Raw genomic sequence first — 27,287 nt, 5'->3', positions numbered from 1 at the left:
AGCTGTGTTGTACATCACATACTGTGGACTGCCCCACCTGTAAGCTGTGCTGTACATCACATACTGTGGACTGCCCCACCTGTAAGCTGTGTTGTACATCACATACTGTGAACTACACCACCTGTAAGCTGTGCTGTACATCACATACTGTGGACTACACCACCTGTAAGCTGTGCTGTATATGACATAGTAAAGACTGCCCCATGTATGTTGTGCTGTATGTAGCATACTCTGGTCTACCCCATTCTGCTTGCTATACAGTACATAACAAATCTAAGATTCCCCCATTTTGTACATTGTACAGTATGTAACATACTCCACCTCCCTCCGATCGCTGTATTCAGGGCTGCTGTTAGAAATCACAGGGCCCCATACAGACAACCTGACATGGGGCCCCAAACAGACAAGCCAAAACGGGGCCCCATACAGCCAATGCTTCAGTTATGAATGAACACAGTGACTGATTGGTACTGATCACTCATTGTGTTTATTCAGGAAAGGATCGGCTGGTAAATATGACCTCCACCGCTCCCCATCTTGAAGGATCCTATTCTGTGCTTGCAGCTGCTGGCAAGAAGGAGAGAAGCTGGGAGCACTGTGGGGGTGGGGCAGGGGGAAACGTATGGTAGGGATCGACTGATTATCGGCAAGGTTGATATATCGAGGGCCGATATTGACTTTTGCCGATATATCTGTATCGGCCCCGGAATTGGCCGATATTGCCAGTAATTTCCTCCTTGCTGCATTGATTACAGTCACTGCCCACATCGGATTCACCCTGCTGGCCTGGGGCCCACACAGGGGGACTCAGGGTACCCCCTTATTCATGGCCATGGCTGTATTTCATTTATACTTCCTCTAACACATTTTATATACTCTATAGCCTCACAGTTACAATACTAATAAATATACTAAGATTTTGGAATTGCACTCTGTTCAATAGCAAGCACATTTTTCCTAGTCGACTGTATGGAGGCACTGTACAAGCACTGCAATGGGTACACAGAGTCCTTCTTGCCGGAAAATGCAGGATTTGGTACAAATGTTCCAAAAAAATATCAAGAAATATTTATTTAACAGTGACCAAGACATAAAAACATAGTCCACTTGTACATGCTGGAATGACAAAAATACATTTTAAGAATTTAAAAAAACGTATCAATGCTGAATGCTGCTCTCCATTACATACAGAGGGTGACAAGGAAATATTGTCAGGAAATGGGGTGATTCTGATAAACTCTATTTGAACTCATTACTCATTTCATTCCCATGGGTAATAAGTACATAAAACCAATAGGACTACAACATGTCATAAATATTTGAATATAAAACTCAAATATAAAAACACATTTTCATCATTTGAAGGTACAAACGATACAACAAAAGCTGACAAAACAACAGCAAAACAGACCTGCAAAAATACAAAATGAATGATGGTTTGCTAAAGAAAGTTTATAAATACAGTAAAACCTTGGATTGCGAGCATAATTAGTTCCCGGAAACATGCTTGTAATCCAAAGCACTCTTATATCAAAGCGAATTTTCCCATAAGAAATTATGGAAACTCAGATGATTCGTTCCACAACCATTTATTCATAAGTCCTTCAGTTTATAGTCCATATAAAAAGATTATAGCATTGCCATAGGTTATATAACCATAAAATGTCCATCCACAAATAGCCGCTTCCATAAGGGGATTAGAAGCAAAATCCAGCAGGAGCTACAGAGCATCAAAGAGAAAAGAGGCGCCTCTAAGTGTAGCAATATGATTCCATTTAATGAAGGTTCAACATTTAGCAACTCACATGGTTGATGAATAAAACAGGCACATCTAAGTATGCAGGCATCCGGGGTAAAGCTGTCCACATAGACCATCTTCTGCACCACCGGCTGCCAGTCTGTAATCCTGACCGGGAAGACCACCCTACAGTAAAGCGATCTGAAAGCGAGGAGCAGCATGGAAGGGATGACGTAGATGGCGGTGCAGAGGATGGTCTATGTGGACAGCTTTAGCCTGGATGCCTGCATCCTTAGATGTGCCTGTTCCAATCATCAACCATGTGAGTTGCTAAATGTTGTACCTTCATTAAATTTAACCATATTGCTACACTTAGAGGCGCCTCTCTTATCTTTTATGCTCAGCTGTGACTTGAGGCTACTTGTATATCAAGACATCGCTTGTATATCAAGTCAAAATTTATTTGAAAATTTTGCTTGTCTTGCAAAGCGCTCTTAAACCAAGTTACTCTCAAACCAAGGTTTTACTGTACTAAAAAACAAAAAACAAAAAAAAAAAAAAAACGATCAAATACAGGAATAGTTCAAATGTAAGGCCTGATGACATAGGCTCTAAAAATGAAAACTCAGAATCAGTCCCAGGGAACAAAGAAAAAACAGACCTATTAAATATCTCTTTTAGGCACATAAAGGCACTGATATACAAATATGAAGATGGTACTGACACATATTTAAACACACCATAATCGCTTATCCTCCCTGGCGATCTGATTATGGGCTCTTTCACACGGGCGGTCCGATCAGATCCGTCTGTCAGTTTTTTAGGCGGATCTGATCGGATCCTCCATGCAGCTCTATGGGGCAGCGGATGTCAGCGGAGACACCTCCGCTGACACCCGCTGCCATCCGTATCCGATCCTGTCCGTGAAATCTGGACGGATGGAAACCCTATTTTTCCATCCGTTCAGGGATTGGATCGGATGAGAGCAGACAGGCGGTCTGTTCTCATCCGATCCCCCATAGAGAGCAGCGGGAGCTGTGACACCTCCCTCTCCGCACTGCAAGCGGAGACGGAGCTGTCATCCACCGGCTCAGCGGTGATCGGCGGATCGATCCCGGCCGAGCAGCACGGATCCGCCTACGGAGGCGGACCGTGTGAAAGAGCCCTATGTCAGTATTTTTGCATGTCAAAGGGGTACATTGTTTTGCATGGAAATCTGTTGTTTTATATTGTAGGCCTGTAATTCTTAGGAAAAAAACAGGAAAGGGGATAAAACGTATTAATAAGTTATTAATAAAGTTAAATTAATAAATGAATTAATAAATTAATAAACTATTAATAAAAAAATAATTATAAAAATAAAAATAAAAGGAATAAAACAGTAAAGTGCAGGCAGGGCACTGGACAAAGCACTAGGAACAAAACTGAGGTGAAATGTTCTGATACAGTAATGTAATCCTAACAGGTTACAATGTATCATGTCATGTTTTGTGTACTTTTCTTTTAATTTCCCGCCCGGTTCTGCCCCCCTGCGTCGTGGTGAAGGGAACCCGGAAGACGGATGTCGGCATTGGCCGGAGGACACAGCGGGAGGACATCACTACAGGGTAACCCCGAGTCTGGTACTGAAAATGAACCCCGAGCCACCTTCGAGATTACTGCTAGGGAGGTTAAAGTATAACCATAACTAAAGGTTTTTATTTCCGTCTGTGCCCCCCTGTTAGAGAGATTTATCCTCTCTATTTGTTCTGTTTACCTTAATCATTGAAAGTGAAATTCAAAAGAAAACCCCAAATTTAGGGTTGTCCCCAGAAAAGTAATAAGGGGGACATTTTCCAATGGGGACACTAGTTCTGGTGACCTGGGGGTCCCCAATGGGTTTACCTTAATTTCAGTGATGGCCTCTCACTTCCTGTTTTGGCTATGGGACAGGAAATGAAGGGAAATCTCCCTAATGGGACAAAGATGGAAAAAAATGGACAGGGGTTCTAACCCTCCATTACGCTAACCAAAATGAAAAATAAAGTTTTGCCTACAGTTCTACTTGAACCCTGACATTTCAGAAACAAACAAAATACTGTACATGTTCATAGGGCACCTGGACAAGATGAATTCCAGCTACAGACACTCAAAGAGCTGAGTTCAGGCATTTCTAACTTCAAATGTTTAGAAATTCTTTAATGAGTGGTTCGTCATTTAGGGCTTTTTTAGACGTGCGGCCAGGGGCGGTAAACACAGGCGGCCGAACCACGGTTCTACCTCCTCCCAGTAACCCGCCCGAACTGTCACAATACAGCTGGACAGGGCTGTACACTTGATGCTGCCATGATACTTTGCTTGGCAACTGCAGCATTCTTAACTTTGGATGCAGAGTTTGCTAAGTGGAGCTTGAGAGAGTACAGAGAAGAGCAACAAAACTTATTAGGGGATTAGAGGACCTTAATTACGAAGAGCGTTTAGAAGCACTAGATTTATTCTCTCTGGAGAAGAGACGCCTGAGAGGGGACATGATAGCGATTTACAAATACCTCAACGGTGATCAGAGCATAGAAAAAAAACTATTCAGTCGCAAGGATTGCATGAGGACATGAGGTCATACAATGCGATTAGAGGAGAAGAGATTTAACCTCAGGCTATGCAGGGGGTTCTTTACTGTAAGAGCTACAAGATTGTGGAATTCCCTGCCACAAATGGTAGTAACTGCGGCAGTGGTGTATTTAGGTTTTGTGCTGCCCTAGGCCTGACTAAACTTGTGCAGCCCCTAATCCTGTTTATGACCCACCCTATCATCTGTAAATCACAGACCACAACCAGTCTATCAGTGCCCATCAGTCCAGCCTCATCAGTGCTGCCTTATCAGTGCCCATCAGTGCAGCCGCATTACTGCCCATCAGTGCAGCCTCATCAGTGCGGCCTCATCAGTAAAGCCCGATCAGTGGCCACCAGTGCAGCTTATCAGTGCCACCTCATCAGTGGCCATCAGTGAAGCCTATTAGTGCCCATCATTACCAGCAGGTAGCAGTGTAACCGCTTTATGGGGGTGCCAGACTGATTTTCCCCATAGGACTGGCACTATACTAAAAGTGTAGTGCAAGCCGGCGGGGACCCTTTTAGTGTGGGAGCCAGGAGGAGGCGGTTTTTTTCTCCATGTGGGGTGCAGCTTTTCTGCTGCCCCCCTGCAAAGTGCTGCCCTAGGCCTGGGCCTTGTTGGCCTAGGCCAAGATACAGCAGTGAACTGCGGGGAGTATGGCTACTTTTAAAAGACTCTTGGACGTACATCTCAAGAATCGAAACATTCAGGGGTATGAGAAATGAATAGGTCCACACACACCTACACAGGTTGAACTGGATGGACTATTGTCTTTATTCAACCTCAACTACTATGTAACTATGTAAGTGGTGCTGCTTGTCAAACTCGCCCACTGAGTTAATCGAGGCCACACTGCAACCGCATGCAATGCGTGTGATTTTGGTGTGGATCTGTGGCATTACAGGGTTAAATCAGCCCATTTCCCCAGAGCCCAGATCTTCCCGGACCCAGTCTGTGACTGGGCAGTGAAAGGAGAAGCAGCACAGTGATGAGTTCATCTCTCGGTCACTCTGCTTTCTCTTCCTATAAGCATGTCCCTTGTTAGCACATGAACTGATTGGCTCCTTGTGCTGCTTCTTCCTTCCTACAGAGGGACTCCAAGAGGCTGAAACCAGGCCAGTATCAGGTACTATGCTGCTTGTGTTCAGAAAATACTTTTAAGGATGTATTCATAAATACAGAGCTGAAATAATTTGTGTATTTCATAATTGCCTAGAGTCTACCCTTCTGTAACTAACTGATAATTCTGAACATTCTCCATGCCCATGGCTTCTTTTTTTTTTACCTTTCTTCCCCTGTAGAGTCTAGCCTGACAGTGTACTTGATTGGAAGCATTTTTTTCTGCAGACAATTTTTCATTAGAAATAAAACCTCTTCAGTATCCAGGAGGACAACTGACAGATCTACTGTGATTTGTACTAAGCACCAACCAATGCAGACCCTTGTATGTCAGTGAAGGCTGAAGGCTCTGTGTAGATATGACAGTCTGCAGGCACAGAAAAGAACCATGGATTAAAAAGTGGTCTACTGTACTGGTTATATATTTTTTTTAACAGAAAATGCTTTATGAAACAATTTTTTTTATACGCACTGTAAGTAAATAAATACAAATGATGTTGAGAGCAAGGACATATTAATTTTTATAAAGCGGGGGCGGGGGGGGGGGGGGGGAGAACGGTGCGAATTTGGATAGTTATCTATTCATGTCACGAAAAAAAAAAAAAAAAGGAGATAAGAAAAGAAGTTGGAATAGATAAAGGTAAGAATAGATCAAATTAAAGGTTTATCAGTAAGAAATATAATATATTATTAAAGACCAAGCCTTTTCTGGCACTATCTGTTTACAAGTTTAAATCAGTATTTTTTGCTAGAAAATTAAACCCCCAAACAATGTACATATATATTGTTTTTTTTTTTTTTTTTTTTTTAAATACACTTAAATTAAATTAGATTAAAAAAAAAAAAACAATATATACTCCAAGCTTTTTTGTAAAATATGAAAGATGATGTTATGCCGAGTAAATGGATACCTAACATGTCACATTTTAACCACTTCCCGCAAACTGACGTAGCTGTACGTTGACTTGAAGAAGGGGCTTGTACCGGGGTGATGCCTGCAGCTGGAGACATCACCCCGGTACCGTTTTTTAGAGCCGGCGGTCGGCTTTCTGGAGATAACAACCGATGCGGCTCAGCAGCCACTCAGCTGTTATCCTAGTGAGCGGGAGGGAACGTCACCCCCCCCCTCCCGCTGCCTTCTGCTGCTCTGCCCGGGTCTCCTGTCCCCCCGGGAGACCCAAGAAACCAGCCGGAACATTCACTGGCTTGTTAAAGTCCTGAAAGAAGCCGGATTCAGCTTCGATCGAGTCTCTGATCATGTGACCCGGAAGCGACGTAATGACGTCACTTCCGGTTTACTCGGCTGCCAATGGCGCCGATTTAAAAAACTGTCAGTATTCAAAAATAGATTTTGGCATTTTGAATACTTTGAAGAGCAGTGGAGGGGTTTTAGACCCCCGATCCCTCCATAAAGAGTACCTGTCACTGCCTATTACTGTCTCAAGGGATGTTTACATTACTGTCTCAAGGGATGTGTAAACATCCCTTGAGACAGCAAAAAATGATCAGACTTAAAAAAAAAAAAAAAAAAAAAAAAACAGTCTTAAAAAAAATAAATAAATTGGAAAAAAAAAAAAATCTTTAAAGCTCCCCCGTCACCGTGAGCTACATACGTCGCGCCTGCAAGTGTAAATGATGTTCAAATCACACATGTTAGGGGGTATCACTCCGATCGTCAGAGCGAGAGCAATAATTCTAGCAAAATACCTCCTCTGTAACTCTAAAATGGTAACTGTTAAAAAATGTTAAAGTCTCAGCGTGACATCATCATCTTTCACAATATACAAAAAAATGGTGCTGACTTTATCATTTAGTTTTTTTTTTAAATTGAGTGAAATGTATTTTTTCCCAAACAATTCAGTTTGAAAGACCGCTGCGCAAATACCGCGTAATAAAAAATATTGCAACGACTGCCATTTTTGTATATATATATATATATATATATATATATATATATATAATGTTTGGGGGTTCTAAGTAATTTTGTTGCAAAAAATACAGGTTTTTACTTGTAAACAACATGTGCCAGAAATGGGCTTGGTCCTTAAGTGTTTAAAATTGCGCACGCTTGTGGAATAGCGACAAACTCCAGTATTTCAAAATATCCATCGGCGACGCTTTAAACATTCTTTTTACAGGTTACCGGTTTAGAGTTACAGAGGAGTTTCAGTGCTGCAATGATAGCTCTCACTGTAACGTTCATGGGGATACCTCACATGTGTGGTGTGAACAACGTTTACATATGCATGCGCAACTTACGTATGCCTTTGCTTTTGCTTCTGCTTCAGGAGGGATGGGGGAACTTTAATTTTTTTTCTTATTTATTTTATTTTTTTATATTTATACTGTCCCTTTACACATCACTTGTAATAGAAATAAGGATGACAGGTCCTCTTTTTGGAGAGATCTGGGGTCAAAAAGACCCCAAATCTCTCCTTTACCTTTAAAGGCAAAATGTTTTTGATCTTTTGCTTTTTAAAAAAAAAAAAAAAAAAAAAAAAAATATATATATATATATATATATATATATATATATATATATATATATATATACACACACACAAATGAGTACACCCCCCTCAAATTTTTGTAAATATTTTATTATATCTTTTCATGTGACAACAGAAATTACACTTTGTAGAAATTACACTTTTCTACAATGTAAAGTAGTGAGTGTACAGCTTGTATAACAGTGTAAATTAGCTGTCCCCTCAAAATAACTCAACACACAGCCATTGATGTCTAAACTGCTGACAACAAAAGGGAGTACACCCCTACCGTGTTTCCCCTAAAGTAAGCCCTATCCTGAAAATAAGCCCTATCTCGATTATCTGGGTGGGCTGCAATATAAGCCCTACCCCAAAAATAAGCCCTAGTTTAGTGTATGAAAAATCCTAGGATGCACTTTATTAGCATTTTAAATAATGTCCAGTGTGTTTTTGTAATATAATACTGTGAAATACCTTCCTTACATGGCTGCTCTGCTCTCAGCTGATTCCCTGCTGTCTTTCTCCTCTCATACCGTAGCTGTCAGAGGGGGATCTCAGCCCCTCCCCTCTACAGTGTACACAGACGCCCTGGATGTTCGATTAGAATTGTGGGAAATACCTTTGGTACATCAGCGCTTCCTTGACCCCCAGCTGTCGGCCAGGGAAAAGAGGACAGCAGAGCGGCAGATCCGCTAAACCTATTCTAATCTAATCTACCCGGCTCTTCTGTCTGTCTACACTGCAGAGGGGAGGGGCTGAGATCCCCCTTTGACAGCTACGGTATGAGAGGAGAAAGACAGGAGAGAGCAGGAGATCAGCTTAACACAGAGCAGCGATGTACCGTAATGAAGGTATTTCACACAATTGTATTACAAAAACACTCACTGGACAGTATATAAAACACTAATAAAGTGCATCCTAGGATTTTATATACTCTAAACTAGGTTTACACAGGATTTCTGGCAGGCAGGGAGGGCAGAGAGGGACAGAACATTATAAGACCTACCCCGAAAATAAGCCCTACTGTGTCTTTTGGTGCCAAAATTAATATAAGACCCGGGCTTATTTTCGGGAAAACACGGTAAATCAAATTTTCCAAATTGTGAGGGGTGTACTCACTTTTGTGAGATACTGTATATATATATATATATATATATATATATATATATATATATATATACACACACACACATATATATATACGTATTGCGGTCGGCAAGTGGTTAAACATGTTCATCGCTCCATGTTTTTACTATTGCATTCAACAAACAGATTTAGAAATTGACCACTAGATGGAGCTTAGTATTTTGCCATTTTTCAGTCTACTTACTAAAAGCAGAGCTTCACCCAAAGGGGGAAGTTCCGCTTTAAGGCCTCCGCCCCTACTCCTCTTAAGGAAATGGCACTTTTTTTTTGAGGGGGGCAGATACCTGGTTATAACAGGTACCCACTCCCACTTCCTCTTGGGTCGCCTTGGGCAATTCGAGCAGAAGTTCTTTTCCCACCTCCCTCTCCGTAATCTTTTGGTACACATTACAGGTTCTAAAAGAGTGTGGAACTATTCACAATGCGCAGCTCGGCTCGTGCATGCACAGTGGGCACCCGGCTGTGAAGCCGCAAGCCAGGTGAGCACACCGCTGCATCCTGGGACAGGTGAGTGTCTGTATTTCAAAAGTCAGCTACAGTTTTTGTAGCTGCTGATTTTTTTTTTTTTTTTTAATAACATGTTATTGAGTTTTCGAGCATACAATAGTGAAAAAAACGAGAGCAAGATGTCAACATCATAGCAACTGAAATGTTTGGTGGGAGGAGGGGATGAGGGAAGGGTTGGGAAGGTGGAGCAGAGGGGTAGGGGAAGGGTAGTTAGGGGATGATGGTCTCGCATTGTACAGGGAGAGATCATTATTGGGTATACAAACTAGAACAATCAACAATTATAGCCAACATTTGAAATATATTTCATCATAAAGTCTCAGGGAGCAAACATCAACAGTAGATATTCCTACATAGGCTGGTCTATGGCTCATGGGCTTATGGATCACTAGTAGGATCACGATGGGTTCTAATGTAAGTGTATGAATTCTGGTAGCATTTGGCTACACATCATGGAGAAAGGAGGACTTGGGTCTGAGAACGTTTAGGCCTTTAGTTTACCCAAGGTTTGTGCCAGTGAGGCTGTGAGATACCATTCCGTGTTGTGGAACGGTTCCATAAACAGTTTGATTTCAGGGGGGCTGAGTTTGTGCTCAAGGGCTGCCACTTGCTGAAAAATTTCCTTGTGGTGGTAAAGTTTTGTAGGATGGTATCCATCTGTTCTTTGTATAGTAGTGATTTCAGTTCCGTTATTACAGAGGAAATGGTAGGAGGGGTAGGAAGAATCCAGGATTTTAGGATGGACCGTTTAGCGGCTAAGAAGCAAAGGTGAGCCCAAGTGGCTACGTTAGCGGTTTTACACCGTGATGTGGAGTGGGATGCACTGTGTAGTCCGAAAAGCATAAGGAGAGGAGATTTTTGTATTTGGGACCCTCGCACAGTGTTGGCATAGAGAGTTACTTTGTACCAAAAGGAGGTTATCTTGGGGCACTGCCAGAATCTATGCTGCTGATTTAAGCAGAGAGCTCCTTCCAGTCAGGGCCAATTCTGACATCCCTCTCCTACATGTAAAAAACATAACTTTTTCGTTAGAAAACTACTTAGAGCCACCAAACATTATATATTTTTTAGGCAGTTAGGCAGAGGCGCCAGAGAATAAATTGGTAGGGGTTGCATATTCTTTGTCTTTTTTATTGGTGGAAGAAGAGTATTTATATATGTGTGTGATTTTTGATACTATTTTCATTCATTTATTATTTGACATTTAGATATTAGATTTGCATATACACATTTGCACATTCTGGGTGAATTTTGCGTTTTTCAATACACGTTTTTATACTATTGAAGTCTATGGAACCAAAAACCAGAAAAAAGTCCCTGGTCATTTCCTTAAAATGCACAGATGTGAATGTGACCCATAGGAAACCATGCTAAATGAACTGTAATGTGTTTTTGCAAAACTGAAAATGCACTAAAAAATGCATAGGTGTGAACTAGGCCTTAAATTAGAACCATAGGCAAACTTTTTTTTTTTTTTTTTTCGTTTTGAATAGCATAAGGGAGCGTTATAACCCCTGTCAGTGTTTTTTTTTGCCATCTGTGTCCCCATTGGAAGATTTCCCCGCTATTACTTTTCTGGGAACAACCCAAAATTTGGGATTTTCTTTTAATTTTACTTTCAATGATAATGGTAAACAGGACAAATATAGAGAGGGTGACTCTCCCTAATGGGGGCACGGACAACAATAAAAACCTGACAGGTGTTCCAATCCACCTCCACTTTGTCCAAAAAAAAAAAATGTTTCCTTCAGTTATACTTTAAGTAAACCAACCCCAATAGTTTCCATATTTCGGTTTTAATGCATTGCTGTTAAGGGACCTGATCCAAAAAAGCAGAGAGTACTCAAAATTGTCTATTATATTTTTACATGCCTTAAATATTGCAGACCTGGACCACTACCTAAATACAGCATGTATTTATTTATTTATATCCTTCTGTAAATTTACTTTAATCCCTTCCCATGCAGTATTTACTGAGCTATTTTCTGAACGTTTTGCGGTAAATGCCACACAGTGAATTGACAGTTTCAGGATCGCATGCGATATTTAGAGAAAATGTGTTTGAACACCTAAATACCACATGCAATCTGCTTTAGTGAATGGAGCCTACCGGGGAGGATTGGTTTCTCATCATTAACAGAGGCATGGATTCCAGAGAGAGAGAGAGAGATATCATTTTGCCCCTGTACAAATCATTAGTAAGTCCTCATCTGGAATATGCAGTTCAGTTTTGGGCACCAGTTCTTTAAAAGGATATCGGGGAACTGGAGAAAGTGCAGAGAAGGGCAACCAAACTGATAAGAGGCATGGAGGAGCTCAGCTATGAGGATAGATTAGGAACTGAATTTATTCTCTCTTGAGAAGAGGAGATTAAAGGGGGATATGATCAACATGTATAAATACATAAGGGGTCCATATAGTGAACCACAGAGGACAAGGGGGGCACTCTTTACGTCTAGAGGAAAACAGATTTTATCTCCAAATACAGAAAGGTTTCTTCACCGTAAGAGCTGTGAAAATGTGGAATAGACTCCCTCCAGAGGTGGTTCTGGCCAGCTCACTAGATTGAAAGTCAAAGTCTGGATTGAAAGATAAAGTCTGGATTCTTTCCTGGGTATATATATATATATATATATATATATATATATATATATATATATATATATATATATATATATATATATATATAAATGAGTACTAATATTTATAGGCAAAATTGATCCAGGGAATATCCGATTGCCTCTCGGGGGATCAGGAAGGAATTTTTTTTCCCCTGCTGTAACAAATTGGATCATGCTTTGCTGGGTTTTTTTCACCTTCCTCTGGATCAACAGCAGGTATAGGATTGTGTATATGGGATTGTATGGTTGGGTTTTCTTTACTGTTTTTTTTGGTTGAGCCAGATGGTCTTTTTTCAACCTGACTAATTATGTATTGGTATCATTGGGCCTCATTGTTGATATCATTGGCAGGATTTGTGTCCCATCATTGGTGTCATTATGGGAATCATTGCTGGTATCAGTGGATGAAATAGAGCCCGAAGGGACAGATAAAAGCAAGCAAAGGGCCACATCTGAACTGATCTAGAGGGGTAGAGGGAAGTCGGGTGTAAAATATAGAAACAGAAAAGTTAAGCAAGAAAAAAGACCAAGTGGCCCCAAGTTTTTTTGTTTTATAGATCTGTGTTGGTCCCAAGCATGTCAATTTGGACATTCCCTTAAAGTAAAACCTTTCCTAAGAGAAATAAGAGGGTTACCATTGAAGGAAAATCCTAGTTACCTGGCGGTTATGTCGCCCCTCTAGCTTCAACTCATTTTGAGGGGGGGGCGTGACCAGATGATGGCGCCGTGAGCACGCAGCAGCATGGAGCTCTGTGAGTAGAAGCGGAGCCTGTCCTCGCCAGCCAGCGTTCCCAGCCCCTGTTAGCGGGATCAGCGGGCCGAAGCCCGTGGCTCTCCCAGGCACCCTCCAAGGAACAGTACAGCTACGTACCTGTCGATGTCCCGGAACGGCTCGGGTTACGTCCGGGGGTCAGCGTGCGGTGTATGCCCTTGGAGATCGGAGCTTTTGGTGCCATTCATGCGCAACAGCCTGGAGCCCCGTGAGGTGGGGAGGTGCCGGCGTGTGTCTGCTAGACGGGGATAGTTTCTCCAGGTCCCTGCAAGCGCCATATGTGGAGCGACGGTGTATTTAGCCAGTTGGTGCTTTGTGTACCTGCAGGTGCAGCATATATGCCTGCCGTACAAAGTGTGACAGACGCAGAGGCCATTGGCAAACGAACAGATATCACTACTTACTTTCTAAGAAGACCTGCAGTCACACAAAGCTGTGCAGTGGCGGTTAAGATGGCGCCGACACGACCACCGACCGCAGGATCCACGGGCCCCATCCCTCAGCACAAAAAGACCTCAAAAACCAATATGGAACAGTTGGGAGAATCTCTTCTTAATGTTCAAGATCTTCCCCTTCATGACCCTGCCCCAGAAGACCAGGGAGCAATACAGATACCACCAACCTCAAAGCACCAATATTTGCCCGTCACAGAGTGGAGAGAATTCGTGTCCCGTATACCTACGAAACAGGACATAAGTAACATGGCAACTACAATCGTGAGTAACTTAAAAGACGTAATTAATTCGATTAAGGTTAAAGTGGATAAGGTGGACAACAGGGTGGGTCTGATGGAGGAGGTGCAGTCCCAAATTGATGTTAGAATTAATGAATTAGAGCACTCTCAACAAATGTTACAAAAACAGATTCTCATTCTACAACTTAAGCAAGATGACAATGAAAACCGCAACCGCAGAAATAATGTTAGACTTAGAGGTTTGCCGGAGTCAGTTACCGGCCCTGAACTTAAAGAATGTGCGGTGAAGATTATGAATGGTGTAATGGAACGCCATCTATCGAAATAGATAGGGTTCATAGGGTTAAGACCCCACATACCCGTGGTCTGGATCGCCCAAGGGACGTCCTAATTAGAATCCATTATTACTCATTTAAAGAAGAGGTTGTTAGGCGGTCTTGGACTCAGGGTCCATGGGACTTTGAAGGGAATCAAATCCGCTTTTTACCGGACCTTTCCTATAATACCCTTAAGATGAGAACCCTGCTGAAACCTTTGCTAGAAGAATTACACAGGATAAAAGTTACATATCATTGGGGTTATCCGTTCCATCTAGTGATTACGAGAAATAAAAAATCGTTTGTGTTAAGGTGGCATGACCAACTCTTAGACCTATTTGCCTTCCTTGAAATAGCCCCAGTGCCAATTCAGGACTGGTTAAGTGTGTTTGGAAACGGTGGGCCTCTATCTACATACAGTACATCACAGTCTCAACGTCGGCAGAGGATCCCTCCAGAGATAACGACGGATGAAATACCTGCCATACTTTAGGTCATGGGAACTTCTATGACGTGTGAAAAATAGCTTCAATTACATAAACCTGTGGACGTTTTTTTCCCTTTTTTTTTCTCTCATAAATCCTCTCCCCCCCCCTCCTAGTAAAAGAGGGGGATGGAGGGCTTTAAATTTATAAAGGAGCGGAGAAGGGGAAAGATTCTTTTTTTTTTTTTTTTTTTTTCTTTCCCATTTGTTTTTTCTTTTTTGTGCGGGATGAGCCCTAGTTGCAAAAAATGGGGCTTTGGGTAAGGGGAGGGTGGGGGGGGGGAGTGGGTGGGGTTTGGGGTTGGGGAAAGGGCTGTGCCTGTTGTCTCCCTCTTTTTGGGGTTTCTCCGGCTCCACCCTCACAGACCTACCCCCCTGCCAATCGGTTTCTGGGATGGGGGAGGGGTATTGTGCCCCTTTCTCTAGGTAATATAAAGCGGGGAGGGCACGCTCTCTCCATTGCTCCATGTCTTTAATGGAAGAATTTGTGTTTTTCTGTGTTGTAATTTTTTGCTTGACGTATACCAATCCTTGGGTATCATTGTCTACATAAATTCTCATTTATTATTATTCTCACGGTTCCAGTCAAGCACACCTACCCCGTAATAGGACGCGCCTGGTTGCGCGAAACTTTCCTGATTTTAGGACAATTGTACATTTATCTGGATTGGGTTGTGGGTGGGGGGTTATTTGTAAGACCAGACAGTTAGTTAGTTGGGTGTAATTTGGGGTTTTTTTTTTTTTTGTGTGCTGGTGGGCGCTGTCAGCACTTAGGGCCCTGTACGGGTCTAAGATGGGGAGAGAGGGAGAAGAGGCAAAGGGGATACCTAAAATGACGAATCAGTTTAGACACGCGAAATTTGGTTGTAGAATATCGACATTTAATGTCAGAGGTTTATCCACTCCACAGAAACGTACACCCCTGTTGCAGGATCTGAAACGGTGGCATACACAAATAGCATTCTTGCAAGAGACATATTTTAGGAAAGACTCTTTGCCCAAATTAGGCAATAGGGATTTCCCTTGGGCATATCATGCCCCTTCCCCTATTGCTGGGTCAAAGGGAGTTAGTATTCTTATCTCTAAGACGATTAAGTGGACATTAAAGGACACAATGGCAGATCCCATGGGAAGATACTTGCTGGTAAAAGGGAGTATTGGCCAAACAGAACTAACACTAGTAAATGTATATCTACCCAATTCAGACCACCTGACATTCCTGCAACAATTAACACCGGCTATATTGGGATTCAGGGAAGGCCATCTAGTAGTAGGGGGGGGGTTTCAACTTTGTCCCAGAACCACTCATAGATACTTCAAAGAAGTCCTCCTGTATTTCATACGCACGGATACGACGTTTTCAGCGCGAATTAGCGATTTTAAATTTGGTAGATCCATGGCGATTAATGCACCCGAAGGAACGGGATTTTACGTACTATTCTCCGATCCACAACGCCTACACTCGAATAGACCGTATTCTGATCCCGCAGTCAGACATCCCGTTGGTTATGTCATCCAATATTGATGATTTCTCCATGTCAGATCATGCACCGGTACATGTATCTATGGACTGGGACTCTATGCTCCCTAGACCTTCTTCGTGGCGCCTTAATGAGTCCTTATTACAATTTCCTGAGATTAGGACGAAAATTGAAGAGGTGTTAAGGAATTATTTTCTGGATAACAGAGATGATACCTTGTCTCCTTCAACAATTTGGGAAGCACACAAGTGTGTGGTGCGGGGAGAGATAATGCGTTTGGCCTCCCAACGGAAAAAATTACAGGAGAAAAAAGTAAACGAGTTGCTATCTCAAGTAGAGAATCTTAGTAGACAACATAAAAGATCGTTGGCCATGGAGCATTTGATCCCTCTTACACGGTTGAGAGAGGAACTAAATGATCTCCTCTTTTTAAAAATAAACAAGAAACTGACATGGTCAAAAAGATACTTTTTTGAGTATGCGAACAAACCAGGATTGATGTTGGCAAGGACACTCAGGGGCCCTAGGAAACAAACACATATCCCCCGCATAAAGAAGGCAGGTGGGGGAGAAGTGTATACCTCATCGGCGATTGCAGATGAGTTCTGCACTTTTTATCGTTCTCTGTACAATTTGCAGCCCGTGGAGGGAGGAAATTTGGACAGGGAAAAAAAAAAGTTAGAAAAGATAGCGAGTTATCTACAGGACAAGGAGTTAGTGGAGGCAATGGCTTAGACTAAAATACATAAAGCACCAGGACCAGACGGTTTTACATTGCCTTATTATCAAAATTTTAGAACACCTTTGGTACAACCTTTCTTGAGGCACATGAATTCAGTTTTGAACGGGGCGATACTACCTATAGATTCTCTAAGGGCATACATTTCCCTTATACCTAAAGAGGGGAAAGACCCCCTATTGTGTGGTAGTTACCGCCCCATCTCACTCCTGAACTGTGATACTAAACTAATGGCTAAAATACTGGCTAATCGTCTCTTGCCGTATATTCCCGATCTGATACACTTTGACCAGGTGGGCTTTGTCCCATCACGTGAAGCAAGGGACAACACGACGCGGGTCGTGGATATCATCTATTCGGCACACGAATCCCATAATAAGATGGTGTTGCTTTCCACGGATGCGGAGAAAGCATTTGACAGGGTGTCCTGGCATTTTATCCAGGCCACCCTGTCACATATTGGAGTGGGGCCGCAGATGTTGACATATATTCTATCACTTTATGCTAATCCCTCAGCAGCAGTACGCGTTAATGAATGGAGATCAGACTTTTTTACGCTATCAAACGGGACTAGGCAGGGTTGTCCATTATCCCCACTTATTTTTATCTTAACACTTGAACCCCTGTTATGTATAATACGAAGGGCACCAGATATTACTGGACTAAGGGTAGGGGGCGAACAGCACAGGGTCGCTGCATTTGCACACGACCTAGTGTTTTTCGTCACAAATCCCACCGTGTCACTTCCAAATATATTGGAGACACTCAGAATATATGGAAAGCTTGCTAACTATAAGATCAATTTGACGAAGTCAGCTGCGATGAGCATTGCTATGCCATTGCAAGAAGAACTACAATTACGGTCTGCTTTTCCATTCCACTGGGCCGAGGGCTCGTTAAAATATCTGGGGATTCAAATTACTGCAGACCCGCTAGAAATATATAGGAAAAATTATATTCCTTTACTTGGAAGGATCAAAAATGATCTGAGGGCTTGGCAGCAACTAACTCTAACCTGGTTCGGTAGGTGTAACGCATTAAAAATGAATATATTGCCCAGGATTCTGTATGTAATGCAGACGCTTCCAATAACTTTACCACCAACTTTTTTTCGTCAGATGAAGGTTTTGTTCCGTTCGTTTATCTGGGCCTCTAGGACACCTCGAATACGACTACAGACCCTATCCTTGCCAAAATCACAGGGCGGGATAGGGCTACCAGATGTATTCCGGTATTACAGGGCTATCCACTTAACTCGGGTAGTGGACTGGAACTGTAACAAGGCCAATAAGCGTTGGGTCGGGTTGGAAGTTGCTGAGGCGGGTCAGTTGACCCCCCCAGCACCGTGGTCAATTTACTCACCTACGGATAGGATTTTCTCTCATCCGGTTATAGGGACGACATTAAGAGAAACCCGACATATTCAGCAGTATGGGAAAATAGCCCCAGCCCCTTCTCCATTGATACCCATCATAGGCAACCCGGAATTCCCCCCAGGTTGTATGAATGGTAAAATCAGACGCCTGGCACAGATGGGAAAGACGCGCTTACATGACGTATGGCAGAGAGAACAAATTCCTTCCCAGGAAGAAATAAAATCATGGCCAGATAGTAGTCTTGACTATCTTAGTATACAGCAACTGAGACACTTTCTCAAGACATATCATCAAAGGGGGTACGTTCCGCGGAACTTAACACCCTTTGAAAAGATATGTATTTCAAATACACCACCTAAACATATGATATCTTTGTTCTATTCATGGTTAATAGAAGAATAAGATAACCAGCAGTTGCCATTTATGCGCCAATGGGAACGGGAATTGGCAGTGTCTTTTACTTCTGGCCAGGTAAATCGGATTCTATCTACAGTACACAAATCCTCAATGGAGTGCAAAACGCAGGACACGGGTTACAAAATACTAACGCGGTGGTATAGGGTCCCGGAGGTGTTACACAAAATGGACGAGAATATCTCGGAAAACTGTTGGCGTTGTGGATCGGAGGTAGGGTCCATGATGCATATTTTTTGGTCATGTCCTCGAATAGAGGAGTTCTGGACAAAAATCGCTTCGGTTATTAAACAATTAACAGCGGTAGAAATACAGGGGGACCCAGCTTTTTGTTTATTGCATCTTACAAAAATTTCTTTAAAAAGATATCGAAAATCACTGACAATTAGACTTTTGAATGCTGCAAAGGCGTGTATACCTGCTCTGTGGAGACAAACCCAGTCGCCCACGGTGGAATTATGGTACTCTAAAGTAAGAGAAATCTATAAGATGGAGGAACTTACATCCTCCTTGAAAAACACAGAGGAAGAAATTAGAGCTAGATGGCTACCATGGGTTCATTTTATGGACGCAGACGCGGCAACAATATAAGAAGTGTCACATGGTCTCCTCTCCTCTCTCCCCTCTATGTTTTATTTATTTATTTTTTTTTTGGGGAAGGGATACTGGAGGATCTGACTGTTACTAACTCTCCCTTACTGATACACGGGGACAGTGGGGGGTTAGTTTTTACAGGGGGCTAAAGGGATGGGGGATTCCCCCTCCCTTTTTTTTTTTTTTTTTGTGTGTGAGAAGTTAATGAGTCAAAAACTTCGCACATTGATTCATTACTGATAATGTATTCACAAGCTTGTAGGGGCGTCCGCCCCTTCTTCTGCACGTTGGTTATTTTCACGAGTGTATATATATATATGTATATATTGAGTATTTGGGGGATAAACGCATACACAAGTGGGTTTTTTTTTTTCTCTCTCCTTTAACCACTTAAGCCCCGGAGGATTTGGCTGCTAAAGGACCAGGGGGTATTTTGCGATTCGGCACTGCGTGACTTTAACGGACAATTGCGCGGTCGTGCGACGCTGTACCTAAACGAATTTGGCGTCCTTTTTTTCCCACAAACAGAGCTTTCTTTTGGCGGTATTTGATCACCTGTGCGATTTTTTTGATCACGCGCTATAAACAAAAAAAGAGCGTCAATTTTGCAAAAATAGCAATATTTTTCCCTTTTTTTATATGAAATTCCCCCCAAAAAAATGTAAAAATCAAAATTTTTTAACATTTTCGGCCAAATTGTTTTATGCTACCTATGTTGGGTAAAAAAAAATCGCAAAAAGCGTATTTTGATTGGTTTGCGCAAAAGTTATTGCGTTTACTGTCTAAGGGAAAGATTTTTGTCATTTTTGTTGTTTTTTTTTTTTAACGCGTAATGGCGGCGATCTGCGATTTTTTTTGCGGTACTGCGACAGATCGGACCCTTGACTGACATTTTTGACACTTTTGGGGTTACCAGTGACATTTCTACAGTAATCAGTGCTATATATATGCACTGTTACTGTAAAAATACACTGGTAGTGAAGGGGTTAACTTTATTTGAGAGGGAGGGGCTGTGTGTGTCCCTAGGGGCGTGATTCTTACTGTGATTGGCTGTGGCTTCAGCTGTATGCAGAGTGATCAACGGATCTACATAGTAGATCCATATGATCAGCTCTCATACAGAGGGGAGAATGACAGGCAGCTTGTTTACACAAGCTGTCTGACTTCCTCCCTCTCCCCCGCCGATCGCAGAGTGGCCGGCGGACATCGGGTCCTCCGGTCACACGCGCGGGGGGGTCCATGACCACGCGGGAGCGGGAGCGCGCCTCCGGCGGCGCGCGCTCGCTCCCTAGACCCTCACAAGCTAGTGATGTAGCCCTACGTCACTTTGCCTGTGAGGGGCTGACCGCCAACGTAGATCGGCGTGCGGCGGTCGGCAAGTGGTTAACACAGGTATATTCTTAATTGATTGGAATGTGATTAGTGTGATTGGTGGTGGATTACTTAACGAGTAGGGTGAATGTTCCAGATATGGGCCCTCCTCTTATCCCTCCCCCCGGGGGGGGGGTATATATATATATATTTTTTTTTTATTTGTTGGGAGGGTGTGAAATGTGTGTCGGTACTTTTGTGTATTGATTTGATGTTTGTGTATGTTAATCTGTCTGGTATATGTAAAAAAATCAATAAAAATTATCAAATTTAAAAAAAACTCATTTTGAGTCACTCACCCGTTATCCGTTAAGTATAGGTAATTCTTTAATACCTGTAGACAAGGTATTCTTTAAGGACTCGTTCACACAGTCAGGGAGCTGTAAAAGCAGATGGTTGACGATTTTACTCCCCACCTGACGGGCCCACCTAAACACAGACGCACAGGGATGTAGACCTGTCGCAGCAAAAATGAAACCTCCTGTCACAGTTGGCAGCAGTGCCACTGCTCAACCTGAATATTTTAACCACTTAAGTCCCGGAAGATTTTACCCCCTTCCTGACCAGGGCCTATTTTGCAAATCGGCACTGCGTGACTTTAACGGACAATTGCGCGGTCGTGCAACGCTGTACCTAAACGAAATTGACGTCCTTTTTTTCCCACAAACAGAGCTTTCTTTTGGCGGTATTTGATCACCTTTGCGATTTTTTGGTCATGCGCTATAAACATAAAAAGTGCGTCAATTTTGCAAAAATAACAATATTTTTCACATTTTTTTATATGAAATTCCCCCAAAAAAATTAAAAAATCTAAATTTTTTAACATTTTCGGCCAATTTGTTTTATGCTACATATGGTTGGTAAAAAAAAAAAAATCGCAAAAAGCGTATTTTGATTGGTTTGCGCAAAAGTTATCGCGTTTACTAACAAAGGGAAAGATTTTTGTCATTTTTGTTGTTTTTTTTTTAACGCGTAATGGCGGCGATCTGCGATTTTTTTGCGGTACTGCGACATTGTGGTGGGCAGATCGGATCCTTGACTGACATTTTTGACTTGACTGGACTTTTGGGGTTACCAGTGACATTTCTACAGTAATCAGTGCTATACATATGCACTGTTACTGTAAAATTACACTGGCAGTGAAGGGGTTAACTTTTTTTTTGAGAGGGAGGGGTTATGTGCGTCCCTAGGGGCATGATTCTAACTGTGATTGGCTGTGGCTTGAGGTGTAGGAACAGTGATCAACGGTCCTACATAGTAGAACCGTATGATCACTGTTTCTACACAGGGGAGAATGACAGGTGGCTTGTTTACATCAACCGCCTGCCTTTCTCCCTCTGCACTGGCGATCGGCGAGTGACCGGCAGACATCGGGTCCGCCAGTCACATGCGCGGGGGGGTCCGTGATCGCGTGGGAGCGCGCCTCCGGGGGCGCGCGCTCGCTCCCTAGACCCTCACAGGCTAGCGACGTAGTACTACGTCGCTCTGCCTGTGAGGGGCTGACTGCCGACGTAAATAGTCATGCGGCAGTCGGCAAGTGGTTAAGTGAACCGTCCTGAAACCGTGTGCAAAGCATGCATTTGTGGCGTGGTGGGTTAGCATTTTGAGGGTTAAAATAGGTGCTGAAGAAGTGATATATCTACCCCTTACTGCCTGTCAAACCTCCTCTAAAAAGTAAACCACAGCAAATCACTTTTCAGAGAGGCCACAATGATATCCAAATGCTTGAACGAGCCCCAACAGATTTGGAATTGGACTGTGGGAGTCTGGCTGAAGCACGTTTACATTCTGAAAGGCAGCTTGGCATGTATTAAACATAAAATTCTGGAAGAGCGCAAGGTAAAACTTTCAGCAGAAGGTGCTGTTTATTGGTGAAGATTTTATTATCCATGAGCGTTTTTAATTATGATCCATATTTTAGTACAAAATCAATTAGAAACAGTAACAGTCTTGTGATTAATGATTCTCTCACAGTCTTCTAAAAATAGTTTCATCTAAGTCTCATTTCACAGATACTAAATTATGGCAAGGGAAGATTCTTTTTTTTTTTTTTCTAGCTAATGAAATGTAAAAGTAAAAACGTAGAAATAAAATGTTTCGATATAATAGTCTTAGGTAAGGTGATCAGATTTTTAAAATGAAATCCAGGAAAGTACAATACAAAGAGCGCTGGGCACAGGACTGCATACAACACAGAGCGCTGGGCACAGGACGGCATAATTTACAGAGCAATGGGCAGAGGACTGCATAATACACAGAGCAATGGGCACAGGACTGCATAATACACAGAGCGATGGGCACAGGACTACATAATACACAGAGCCCTGGGCACAGGACTACCTAATACACAGAACCCTGGGCACAGGACCACATAATACACAGAGCGCTGGGCACTGGACTGCATAATACACAGAATGCTGGGCACAGGACTGCATACAACAAAGAGCACTGGGCACAGGACTGCATAATATAGAGTGCTGGGCACAGGACTGCATACAACACAGAGCGCTGGGCACAGGACTGCATACAACACAGAGTGCTGGGCACAGGACTGCATAATACACAGAGCGCTGGGTACAGGACTGCATAATACACAGAGCGCTGGCCACAGGACTGCATAATACACAGAGCGCTGGCCACAGGACTGCATACAACACAGAGCGCAGGTCACAGGACTGCATAATACACAGAGCGCTGGGTACAGGACTGCATAATACACAGAACGCTGGGCACAGGACTGCATACAACACAGAGCGCTGGGCACAGGACTGCATAATAGACAGGGTGCTGGGCACAGGACTGCATACAACAAAGAGCGCCGGACACAGGACTGCATAATACACAGAGTGCTGGGCAAAGGACTACCTAATACACAGAACCCTGGGCACAGGGCCACATAATACACAGAGTGCTGGGCACTGAACTGCATAATACACAGAGTGCTGGGCACAGGAATGCATACAACAAAGAGTGCTGGGTACAGGACTGCATAATACACAGAGCGCTGGGCACAGGACTGCAGGGCTGTGGATAAAGGGGTACCACTGGTCCTCCTGTACGGGGCCCAGAGCAGCAGGGAGGCCCAGGCAGCTGGATGAATCAGATGGGGGAAGAGAGGGCTGGGGGGCAATTACTGGAACCCATCCCCTCTATGGCTTAAAGCTGGCATTTTCTCATCTCCTCTCTGCTGGCTTTCAGCTGCTGCAGAGAGAGCCATACAGGAGATCAGTTCCAGTAATTGCCCCCCCCCCCCCCCCCGCACCGATCACCCTCCCTGTGCACCATATGAGTGAGTAACCTTTTTTTATCACAACCCAAGCCTGGATAGAGCAGGGCAGCAAGGTGCAATATTTTGCATCCCTTTATCCAAGGGACCGCTTAATGCTACTTCATAATCATCAAAGCCACCCTACACCTCTAGCTTGGGTTCAAAGCAGCCAGGTTCCGCAGCAGTTCTCTAAGAAGTAGAACCTGCATTCATCAGTTGGAACTTTTTGCTTTTCAGTTTAGCTGTGCCAATAATTCCATGGGTGGACAGCATTTTTTACATTAATATCTAGCATCCAGAGAGATTAGCAAATACTCCAGGTTTCATTCAGGTTCTACAGTTCTGGGCATCCCATGTATCTGCCCATTCCCCATCCAAAATGAACCCCCTAAATAAACAAAAGCAAAACAAAAAACTCCTTGACTGATTCTTGACTCTGTATGAAAGCTGAAAAATTCCTGTTGCCTGGTTGTGTGTAAAGGAGAAGGCCCAACAAATCCAGCAGCTCCTACGGGAGTAAGCACTACAAGTATAAGAAACTACTAATGGCCTTAAAGGGGGATTACTATTACTTTATACTATATAAGCATATTAAGTTTATTGTGTCTTTCGAAAGTTTACACAATTTAATAATTATGTTTTACATTTCATTTTTGTTTGCATAAAATCCTTATATTTTCTACAGGATACACCTACAGTATGACACTCAGTTTGTACAAGATTATTAGGCGGAGCTTGGCTGGCGTGACGCTCGATACACCGGAGGACACGGCGGCCATCTTTTTGGTTATCAGGGCTATTGCTGACCACCAGATGAGTGAATTCATACTGAGCACTGTGTAAGTTGCCAATTTTACTTTTAATAAAGGGCTTGTTGAATATACTGCACCATGAGGAGTGTCTCCTTCTCTCTCCGATCTGAGGTCTGGTACCGTTTGTTATGGGGCTATGAGCCAAGGATTGCTGTGGGGACTGGTGTGGATTCTCCAGGACTTTTACTGTGCACGCTAGACTGACCTTTGTAATGGAGGTCGGTCAAATCTGGTAAGAGGCTTTGACACCTAGGTGATTGTTGGTGGTGGCCCCTGGATTGACATCTCTGTTGGAATTGGCTGAATGCTGATCTCCTATCTCACCCTTGTTACTGTTGGACTTCATATGAGCTGTTCATTATTTATGAGCGCTGCACCTATTGTTTTTGTACAAGATTATGGGCGTACAAATAAGAAAACCCAGCACTGCAGTCTGTTTTATTTAGCAGCCTTTCAATAAGGACTTAGAAGAAAAGTACCTACCTCGGGGATATGGTGATTTTGTCTTTGAAGGTGGTCGTGAAATACACGGTCTATTGCACTGGCAAAAACATAGAATACATTAGCAAACTCACAGTCTATGCAGTCTAAAAGTACATTTAATGAACTTCGTTGAACCTCTTTTTAAACTACTCTGCATGCAATCACATTCTTTATATGAATGTACTCCTTCTTTAAAATTAAACTCAATCATCCTTGCCTACCAGCTGAGATACCATATCAGTGGCAGTGTTTGAACTGTCTGCTGAACAATACAGAACATTTTCTTCCCCAATAAACTAAAGGATTTCAAAACTCAAGAATAAGTAATAAGAGCAAGTAATATATGACGATTACCTGTTCCTTAGTTGTAGTTGTTGCATTTATTTTCTGTTTTTAGGCTAAGAACATTTTCTGCAAGTACTGAATAATACCTGTTGATCCTGCCAGAATTGCAGTGTCCTTGATACTTCCTATGTACTGAACCGGTGTCTCAACCATTGTCTGAACTAAAGAACTCCTTCTCCTTGTATAACAGAATGGGAGAAGGGAAGTCATTTTAGGTTAAACCAGGAGGGCAGCTAAGGGTGACAATGTTGTCCTTCCATAGAATACAGTGAGTGTGCTTTTCCACCCTAGGACAAGAAGTGTATTACTGGCAGGATCACCAGGAAAAAAATGTAAAAAGAATGCAACCACCGCATCTAAGATTGGTAAATTGCAATATATACATTTTTTGTTTTTGGATTTAGATATGCTTTAGGTCTACTTTGTTAAGCAGACAGTTTTTTAAAAAAGAAAAAAAAACATGAACTGGAACACATTCTCAGACTTGCTTTTATAAACTTGGCATTAAGATAAGAGGTGCAATATTGGGAGCAAAGGTCTGAGGAGGTAAGCAAAGGACCTGTGTGTACTTACCTGCTGGAGCCACCACCTCTAAGTAAGATGTCATCTGTTAGCTCCTTAAGAAATTTAAGGCATTTCAGATCATCTTCCCTTAAAAAAAAAAAAAAAGGGAGCATTATCAGTAGGTAACAAAAATAATGAGCAATTTTGGGTGCCTGCCACTATGCCTGTTGAGTTAAGTGCCTGCCACTCTATAAAGTACATTCATGTTCCTGTTGACCTTGGATTGATTAAGGGGACCTGGGCCAGCCAACATATGCCATAATCTAGGTTAGTGATGGCGAACCTTGGCACCCCAGATGTTTTGGAACTACATTTCCCATGATGCTCATGCACTCTGAAGTGTAGTTGAGCATCATGGGAAATGTAGTTCCAAAACATCTGGGTGCCAAGGTTCGCCATCACTGATCTAGGTCATCAAGACTTAAAGGGGCACAACACAGCCACCCCAGACATCATGTTATTGACTGTCAGTAACAAGAATAGTATAGTAGACAGGATCTAGGCCAGACTTTCTCAACCTTTTCAACACAGAAGAACCCTTGAAATAACTTTCCGGTCTCAGGGAACCCCTGATATTAGTTACTATATCTACAAATTATAATACATTACTGTGATGTTCAGTGGGAAGAATGCTCCTTACACTTGTGGTCATTGGGAAAAAATAACCCTTACAGATAGCTTAAATGATCAATGGAGTCAGTGGGAACTTATCTGAGAGGCAGAAATTGCTCATTGCTCAAGGAACCCCTAGCAACCTCTGGAGAAACCCTAGTTGAGAAACCCTGATCTAGACTGCTGCGCGTCTTGTCAGTGCAGTCTGGCAGAGTCCTCATTGTTGTAGTTTGTATGTTTTTTAATAGTCAAATACTGAACTGCATACTTAGAGCCCATTCACACTAGGGCGACTTATGAGGCGACTTGTGTCGCCCAAGGTCGCCCTAGGTCGCTTGACATAACAAAAGCAATGTTAATGAATGAGTGCCGTCTTAATTGGCACTACTGAAGTTGCTCCGACTTCAGAAAAGGGTCCTGTACTACTTTGAGGCGACCTGTGATCCGACTTGTCCCATATACTTCAATGGGAGTCGCCTCCTTATCTTAATTGACACGACTTGTGATCCGACTTGTGATCCGACTTTCCATAAAAATGGTATTGAACAAGAAAAAAGAGCATTTTTCTTATAATTTTTATTAAAACATGAATATGTCTTCTTTCCACCTTGCCGTTTTTCTTGCAGGCATTTATCGGGCATTTTTGGAGGCAGGCATTACTTCTTTTGGATTAGTGTCTGGGGGGGGGGGGGTCTAAAAAGTGTACCTGTGAAGTTTCAGCTCTGTAGCATGTCCAGAACCCCAAAAAAAT

At 42.7% G+C, this 27,287-nt stretch overlaps 1 protein-coding gene across 1 annotated transcript in view; it reads right to left on the bottom strand.

The window, feature by feature from the left end:
- LOC309549463 (spermatogenesis-associated protein 7 homolog) overlaps window positions 1-27,287 on the bottom strand; it is a gene marked incomplete at its 5' end in the record, with an annotated part of 344,986 nt that overhangs the window by 38,441 nt on the left and 279,258 nt on the right. Inside the window, 2 exons of the mRNA XM_082249761.1 lie at window positions 25,016-25,073; window positions 25,934-26,011. Of these exons, the coding sequence (XP_082105887.1) occupies window positions 25,016-25,073; window positions 25,934-26,011 (136 nt within the window). The remainder of the gene's footprint in view (window positions 1-25,015; window positions 25,074-25,933; window positions 26,012-27,287) is intronic.

Source organism: Pelophylax lessonae (genome assembly GCF_965119305.1).
Source record: "Pelophylax lessonae genome assembly, chromosome: 3".
Taxonomy (NCBI): Eukaryota; Metazoa; Chordata; class Amphibia; order Anura; family Ranidae; genus Pelophylax; species Pelophylax lessonae.
This window is presented reverse-complemented; position numbering and strand designations above follow the sequence as displayed.